We start from the raw sequence: 9246 nt of genomic DNA on the forward strand, positions 1-9246 counted from the left end.
TTGATCTCGAGCAACCCTTTCTCCTTCATATCTCCCTAGCCTTCGTCTGTGCCATGGCCGCAGACGGTAGTGGCAGCGATCGGCCTCGACCACCAAGTTGTAGATCCCCGCAAATCAGCAGCCGTCGTTCATGCCTCATCCGCCGTCGTTTGTGACCAGGCTGTAGTGGTGGCGACTGTTGCTCTGAAAATTTTCTGGGTTCGTTTCTGAGTTTGTGAGTCGATTTTCTGGGTTTCATTCTCAAATTGGAAATTTGCAAAATCCAGCTGTGATGAATTTCCAAAGGATATTCCAGCCTCCTTACTCCCCTCCAATTTCTTCTCTATGCGAGGCTCCCCAACGTAATCTGCAACCTTTGCGCCATATAATCTTCGAGCAAGCGGCAGTGCGCCCTTATCTAATTCTTGCTAAAAAAAATTGTATCTATATTTGCATCGATTTTTCAGCGTTGCTTGTTATATTTGACTTCTAAGTAAATTTTTATGAATTAATTTATCTAAGTTTTGTGCTTATTCATTGGTTCATAGTAATGTTTTTGGGTTTTTTTTTGTGAATTTTGTTGATTTCTAGAGAATATACGATTCTTGATGAAGTTTGGGTTGGAAAATAGAATCATAGATGAATTACAAGGACGATCTTGATGAATTTTATCACAGATAGCGAGTTCCAATTCTATTTGAATTTCGAGCTATCACATTTTTAAAACACTACCTCCGTCCTTGAAAACAACAATTTTTTTAATTATAGTACTCCTATGTCTTTAAAAATTATTTATTTACTATTATTTTAATTTTTTTTCTAATGAAATATTCTCCCGGTTCTCGGTAGTGAAGACATTTTCTTTTCAGCACGCGATTTAAAAAAATATATATTTGATGAATTAAGTAAAAGAAGAATAAAGTTGAAAAAATAGAGTTATTCTATATTAATAATATTTTAATTATTTTTTATCTATTTCTTATTTTATTAAATGTGCATTAAAATTTATAACATTTTAAAAAATTTAATTTTTAAAGAGCATAGTGGCTCACATCAAAGCGCACATACTCAAAGAATATGCACACTACAAATAATGAATACACAAAATCACATACTACAAATACACATAACTAATGAAATTCATATACTATTAAAATTATCTTACTGTTAACCGTCGAAATTTGCTGAGACACAAAGAAATTGAATTGTAAGACCATCGTTAACGCAGCGGGCTGGATCGCTGTTGGGTCCCGGCCCGCGTCACAACACTTTGGACGAGAGCAATTTTCGGCCTGGGCCGGTCCCGACCGCGCGTTAATCGTGCTCGTGCCGCACGCCCAGCGTTCCGGCCCGGCGTTGGATGTCTTCCGGGTCGGGCCGCAAGTCCCCAACATTTATTTTTTTCCCGTTTTATTGCCTATATATATTCCATTTGTGCACCATTCTTCCACACTTTGCCCATTTCAATCCTCTTGTATTACAATATTTTGAATTTCTAGGATTTTTAATTTTCTTTTTTTAGGATTTGTAATTTTCTTGTTTTCGACTAAATAATAAATTTTTCCCGTTTGAATTGTTCGACGTATTCTATTTTATGAGTAAAATAGGTTGAAGTTATGAATAGTGCAATTTAATAATTGTGGATCGGGATGGGGCCTGCAGTGTTAGAGCAATTGTGGTATGTGACTCAAATTTATGAGAATGATGACATGGAAGGAACTTGAGGCCTGAAATGGAGATGGGTTAATGATACTCTAATTATCTTATCATTAAAACAATTAATCAAACGTGATATCACAATGGAAGCAACTAGACACTACTTTTACAAATTTGAAATGACCTAAAATAGCCCGGGGGCGTAGCGCGGTTGGCAACAAATGGGCAGATCTTGCTGCAATGAGCCTGGGTTCGAATTCCACTGCTGTCGGCCTCCCCCTTAACGGACTACTGCGTTCTCTGATTGAACCCCCTCCCCCTTAACGTACTACTGCGTACTCTGATTGAACCCCCTCATATAATGTCGGGCCGGAGTGTGGCTTCCGCCAAGGTGAACCCCCTCCCCCTTAACGGACTACTGCGTACTCTGATTGAACCCCCTCATATAATGTCGGGCCGGAGTGTGGCTTCCGCCAAGGTGACGGAATCGCCTTGAAGACATATAATGGCTTCCGCCAAGGTGAACCCCCTCCCTCTTAACGGACTACTGCGTACTCTGATTGAACCCCCTCATATAATGTCGGGCCGGAGTGTGGCTTCCGCCAAGGTGACGGAATCGCCTTGAAGACATATAATTGTTTATTAATTAAATACACAGAAAAGAGGACCAGCGCTAGTACATCAGCTGAGTTGGCAAACAAACCTAACTCGAAAATATCGAAAGTCAAAATAAAAAATAATCTCTCTGCAACAATCAGTCGCTCTCTCTCTCTCTCACAGCGCTCTGCAGAGGAGACGACAAACCCAATGGCGAATCTCATTCTCTCGTCTTCTCTCATCTGATCCATCGCCATAACCAATTTTAATCATCACTCACACATCCAATTTTAATTTTTCACCATGGCTTCCTCCGTTTCCGGCGGCCTCTCCTTCAAGCTCACCCCGCACTCCCTCACTCACCGCACCACCCCGTCTCTCTTCTTTCACCCCGCCGCCCAATTGAGGGTGGCGCGCCAGGTCCCCCCGGAGACGCTCTCCAATTCCGCCTCCGCCACCGACGCCGCCGTGCGGTCGTCAGCGCACGCGCTGGAGAAGGACCCCCGCGAGCTGTGGAAGAGGTACGTGGACTGGCTGTACCAGCACAAGGAGCTGGGGCTCTACCTGGACGTGAGCCGGGTCGGGTTCACCGACGAATTCTTCCGCGAAATGGAGCCCCGCCTCCAGAAGGCCTTTACCGACATGGAGGAGCTCGAGAAGGGGGCGATTGCCAATCCGGATGAGGGCAGGATGGTGGGCCACTATTGGCTCAGGAATCCCAAGCTCGCCCCCAAAGCTATCCTCACTCAGCAGATAGAGACTACGTTGGAGAGTATCTGTGATTTTGCTGACCTTGTCATCAGTGGTAAGGTCAGTTTCCTTTTACCGTTCCTTGCTCAATCAAAATAGGGTTTTCAAATTGGGCAATTCGATGCTTAATCACTGATTCCTGAATTTACCACTGGTCTCGACCTAATTACATTACCTAATAACAATAAATAGATCTCGTTTTAGAACAAGAGTTTTTTCATGTAAGGTGCTAGGGATAGATTTCAAGTGAAGCCAGATTATGGATGAACCTTTCTTTTTTCGTGCCCAATATTCTTGTTGTTTCTGAGATTGAGCTTGTTATGATGCAGATTAAGCCCTCTCAGAAAGAAAGATTTACCCAAATCCTTTCTATTGGAATTGGTGGTTCAGCTCTGGGGCCACAATTTGTTGCAGAGGCACTGGCTCCTGATAATCCCCCACTTAAGGTATATATTAAACACAATCTTGTGTGTATCAGGATGCTCAGTAATATTTTACATGAGCAGCTTGTTTTTCCTTGACTCGCTCATTTCAACTTTCACAACTATCCCCTTAGATGGAATCTCTTGATATGTATACTTTACCTATTACGAGGAAATGGCATTTTATTCGAAACTTCAGAATTTATCTTATTTTTTCCTGAAAGTTCCTCCTGTATCTTGTTTTATTTGGGGGGTTGGGGTGGGGAGCAGACTTTTATTTGTTTACATATCCATGCCTGGTTATGAGCAACAAAGGTTATGAAAAAATCAGAGTTATAAGAAACTTCAAGCTTTGATAGTAATCCTATTCTTGATCTCACAATTTCAGTAGTTTAGCTGTATGTGCTTGTGTCCTAATTCTTTTATTCCATAACATTTCCAGATAAGATTCATTGACAATACAGATCCAGCTGGGATTGATCATCAGATAGCGCAGCTTGGCAGTGAGCTAGAATCTACGCTTGTAATAGTGGTTTCAAAGGTATTAGTGGAAACCATCTTCTAGTTAATTCTGTTTCATGTTTATGGCTTGGCAAATGCTGCAAGCCCAATAATACATACTTTTGGTATTTTAGAGTGGAGGCACACCCGAAACAAGAAATGGTCTACTTGAAGTTCAGAAAGCCTTCCGTGAAGCTGGTCTGGATTTCGCAAAACAGGTATTTGTCTTAGTTTTGTTACCTTCCTGCATTTTAATTATATAAATGACTTTTGCATCCTGGTTTAAAGCAACTGCAAGGCTAACTGGGATGCAGCAGAATGCATTTGCTTGCTCACTTACATATTGGAAACAGTTACTTGAATGTCTTTGTGAATATTTGCTGGCACTCAGCACCTGTATTCATGCGAGCAAGCAAGCATTGCAGAGATTTTCTACTTTTTATATCATCTATGATATTTTTGTGCACAGGGTGTTGCAATTACACAAGAGAATTCATTGCTTGATAACACAGCCAGGATTGAAGGCTGGTTAGCAAGATTTCCCATGTTTGACTGGGTGGGTGGTAGAACGTCAGAAATGTCTGCTGTTGGTTTACTTGCAGCTGCACTTCAGGTTTCTATTTATTTTATTATATATTACTGACTTTTTCTTTCTTTAAGCTGCATATTCTTGATATGAAGAACTAATGCCTCCAAAATTTGCATGATCTTCTCAGGGAATTGATATTAAAGAAATGCTAGCTGGTGCAGCATTGATGGATGAAGCCAACAGAACCAAACTAGTAAGACTATAGTTTCATCTTTTCATACTTTTATCAAATGATTTGTTTAAATAGTCTTGATTCATTAATCTTCCAGGATTAGTTCACTTTAGAGTTTGACTAGAAGTAGGAGTCTTTATGTAATCTTTATACTTATAATCCATAGTTAAGTATTATTTAGGACGGTGGGCTGTTGGCCTCTTTGGAGGATTATCTGATAGTATTTGTTTTTCAGTTGTAAAGCATTTCGTTTTCATATATCTTCACAATCTTCCCTCTTTTTGCTAATCCAGATGCCCAAGCTCAACCGTAATACACTTTTTCTTGATTATGGTACTTGCCAAAAAAAATAATTTCCGACAAATATGTTTCATGTTTTAGCAGTATACATCCTGGTGTCAGGAATTTATTAGTGTAACTGTTGAGATGAATCATATAACAGAAACAGAGGAACTGCATTATAGGCTTTTAATCATATATTATTCAGGTCAGGGATAACCCAGCAGCGCTGCTAGCTTTATGTTGGTATTGGGCAGCAGATGGAGTCGGATCGAAGGTATGTTAGTCTGATTGAAAAAAGTGTGATGCATAAGGATTTCAGTCTTTTGAGAATTTCAAAGTGGCTATTACGGATAGAAATGAAACTTTGTTTTATGGCTACTGTAGGATATGGTTGTCCTTCCTTACAAGGACAGCTTATTATTGTTCAGTCGATATTTGCAGCAGCTAGTCATGGAATCACTTGGAAAGGAGTTTGATCTGGATGGCAATCGGGTACTTAACATTTACTGAACTACTCTTTATTTTTCCATTTAATAACAAGTTGTATCAGATATTACAGCAACCAATGTCAATGAAATAGCCATAAATTAGCTGTGTAGTCAGCACAAAACTCTGCTTGCTATTTGTCATTCTTTTTTAATTAATTAACTATTGAAATATAATTTTGGGTTATTTAGGGAATATTTTTCCATTTAATCCTTCAGTCTCTCATTCACCACCTTGTACATTGTAGGTAAACCAAGGGTTAAGTGTTTATGGTAACAAGGGAAGCACTGATCAGCATGCGTATGTATTTTATTCACATTTTAATATATATATATATATATATATATATATATATATATTTTAAAATCCAAATGATGAGATTTGTACCGCAATTATCTTAAGATCTCTCCACCAACCTCTCTCCCGTCAGATACATTCAACAGCTCAGAGATGGGGTCCACAACTTTTTTGTCACGTTCATTGAAGTGCTACGAGATAGACCCCCTGGTCATGATTGGGAGCTTGAACCCGGTGTCACCTGTGGTGACTATCTATTTGGATTCTTACAGGTTACATTTTGTGATCCTTTTTTGCTATTCCCTTGCCACAACTTATCGTTCGACTTTCTCATTAAGTTATTTGGTTCAAATTATACAAACTTTATTTGGAATCTACCTAAGTTGATTTCCATTTCTAATATTTCAAATTTTCTGCGAGAGATAGCTTGTTTTACCTATTTGATCTGTGATTCCATGATAATGATCCTAGAATTGTTTTTTTGAGTGCAAAGTGTAAGTTCCATACATATTGCTCTCGCCTACATATATTTATAGTGGTTTAAATATTATATACAGGGGACCAGATCTGCTTTATATGCCAATAACCGAGAGTCTATTACAGTCACTGTGCAAGAGGTGACACCCAGGTCCGTTGGTGCTTTGGTAGCCCTTTACGAGCGAGCAGTTGGGATTTATGCCTCATTGGTCAACATCAATGCCTACCATCAACCTGGTATAACATTGCACTTACCTTGTGAATTTCTTGCAGCTGAACATGTGTATATCAATGCAACTAAGTCTCTTCTTGTTGACACGTAGACATCTGTGATTTTTAAGGGTTCTTTTTCTCTGATCCTAGTGTGGAATAAAAAAATTCTTGTTACATATCTGCAGGAGTTGAAGCGGGCAAAAAAGCAGCAGGAGAAGTTTTAGCTCTTCAAAAACGTGTTCTTGCTGTATTAAATGAAGCAAGGTATAATACTGGACATCAATTCTTCTGCTTACAACTCAAGAGATGAAGCAGTCTCTCTGATAAATTGCAAAGGACAGTCTAGATCATACAAATCATCTGAAAGGATTTTTGCAAAAAAGTTGGTTTTGGTTTTAACCAGATGAAACTTAGTTTAACTGCTTCTTTTATGTAAGGTACATATTTGATTCACTTGACTTTTTTTGGCTTTGAATTGTCTCATGTCACTAGGAATATTATTGATAATAACTAGTACTTCACTGTCATCTCTAGAAGCTTGTTAAAGTTGTAGGTCTTACATGAGCTGATATGACATACATTTTTGAACTTTCTATTCTATGCGATTTGGGATTTGGAATTTATTATCGAAAACTTGGAGACTGATATTAATCTTCCTACATTTTTGTACATTTTAGCTGCAAACAACCCATTGAACCGTTAACACTAGAAGAAATAGCTGATCGTTGCCATGCTCCTGAGGAAGTAAGGACACTTGGTCTCCTACTTTGTAATCCGTTTTATATACATGACACAACGAGTTGATGACTGTTTTGTACTTGTTGCTGATTGCAGATTGAAATGATCTACAAGATTATTGCGCATATGGCTGCCAACGATAGAGCTCTAATAGCTGAAGGGAGCTGTGGTACACCAAAAACCGTCAAGGTTTTCTTAGGGGAGTGCAATGTTGATGATATGTACCCCTAAACTTACTTGGAAAACAACTCTTTTTCTTGACATTTTTGTCATCGAGGGGGTTTAAACTGAACGGGAAGGTGAAAATTGTCACGTTTTACCCGCCATCAGAAGTTGATAAATTTGCAATGAAATAATTGCCTTGTGCAAGAATGATTGCCACTTATTTCAAGGAAACGGAATAAACAGACAAATGGTTTTGTCTTACATAGTCTTGCTCGCTTATATTCTGCAGCCAATAAATATTATGCATAACATATACAAAGCACTTGATAAAAGGGATATAATTTCTGCAAGATTCTAGACCAAATTTACATATCCAAAAAACTTTTTAGTCCTACTAAGTATAATAAATTCTAGTTAGAGACAAAATGTTTTGGTTTATGTTCTATATGTAAAATTAAGACTAAAGTCCTTTTTTGGTCCTTAACATTTAAGGATTTTTTGATTTTGGTCCATAACATTATCTTTTGAATTATTTGGTCCCTCACAAATAAAAATCGATCACATTTGGTCCGAAATGGATGGAATCGTTAAAATTTAACAGTCAACGGGTTTTAAATCAATTCTGACCAGATTAAGTTAATAATTATGTTTAATTAATGTCTAATATCTAATTAACCAAAATCTAAAAAATTACATATCGTCGTGGATTTCTTCACTGAGGGAAAATTTGGTGAATGCTTCGTTCTAGCATGGCGATTCCGTTCACAATTAACAAAATTATTAATACAGCAAGGGGATCATGTACATTGAAGCCTTAGCGAAGGAATTAACCCTAAATCGGAGGAAATCGGGATTATTACTGAAGATGCTAGCGAGATAGGAGGACCAGGTTCGCCCTAATCCGGCGGCGCCGACGATTCCTTCGAGCAAAATGTTACCGGCGGCGATGAACGCGATGAAATCCCCTAACTCGAGGCGGAGGAAGGAGGAGGATCCACCAGCGACGGGGATCTCGAAGGCGAATTCGGTGTAGCAGAAGACGGAGAGGAGAGCGGAGAGGCCGGAGATGGCGTAGGAGGCGATGATCGCGGGGCAGGCGGTGTCGCGCGTCTCCAATTCGGTAATGCTGAAGATGCCAGAGCCGATGACGGAGCCAGATCAGGTCCTACCAGGTGAGGCACTTCTTCATCTCGTGCTCGGATTGCTTCTTCGCCTCGATGAGCTCGTCGGATTCGGAGGCGCGGCCGAGGAGACGGTCGCGGAGGCGGCGGTGCGGTGGCGGAGAGGGCGGAGAGGTAGGCGGAGGAGCTCTGGAAGGAAGGCTCCGGGAAGAAGTCGTGCTTGCTGAATCGCGATTTTTCTCTGGCGGTGAGGGGAGAGATGTGAGGTCGTCGAGATTTTGATTTCGGTTTTGATTAGTGTATCGCATTTGTGGAGAGTGATTGAGATTTCTTATAACACAAGAGTAACTGGAGGAATTGGTGGATTTGGCAGAGGAATTGAGATATGGATTTACAGATTTGGATGAATCTTTTTTAAAAAAAAATTAAAATTCTAATTAGATATTAGACATTAATTAAACATAATTATTAATTTAATCCGGTCAAAATTGATTTAAAACTCGTTGACTGTTAAATTTTAACGGTTCCATCCATTTCGGACCAAATGTGATCGATTTTTATTTGTGAGGGACCAAATAATTCAAAAGATAATGTTATGGACCAAAATCAAAAAATCGCCAAATGTTAAGGACAAAAAATGGACTTTAGTCTAAAAATTAACGGATGATCGGATTATTGAGTTAAATAACATCTTTAATTAATTATTTTAACCTAGTAAGTTCGCATATTGAGAAGCGACAAAATGACATCACTGTTTGTTTTGTATTAAAATGTGTTTTATAAATAATAACTATATTAGGT

General features: G+C 39.1%; 1 protein-coding gene across 1 annotated transcript; it reads left to right on the forward strand.

Moving 5' to 3' along the window:
• The first annotated feature begins 2341 nt into the window (after window positions 1–2341).
• LOC121772540 (glucose-6-phosphate isomerase 1, chloroplastic-like) lies at window positions 2342–7585 on the forward strand. The gene is made up of 14 exons (XM_042169675.1): window positions 2342–3042; window positions 3312–3428; window positions 3847–3945; window positions 4040–4123; window positions 4375–4518; window positions 4622–4687; window positions 5154–5222; window positions 5333–5440; window positions 5682–5734; window positions 5865–6003; window positions 6289–6445; window positions 6607–6685; window positions 7099–7165; window positions 7256–7585. Exons 1-14 carry the CDS (start codon window positions 2536–2538, stop codon window positions 7388–7390), a joined length of 1824 nt encoding a protein of 607 aa, XP_042025609.1. The 5' UTR covers window positions 2342–2535; the 3' UTR covers window positions 7391–7585.
• Window positions 7586–9246: the final 1661 nt, after the last annotated feature.

Source organism: Salvia splendens, chromosome 16 (genome assembly GCF_004379255.2).
Source record: "Salvia splendens isolate huo1 chromosome 16, SspV2, whole genome shotgun sequence".
Taxonomy (NCBI): domain Eukaryota; kingdom Viridiplantae; phylum Streptophyta; class Magnoliopsida; order Lamiales; family Lamiaceae; genus Salvia; species Salvia splendens.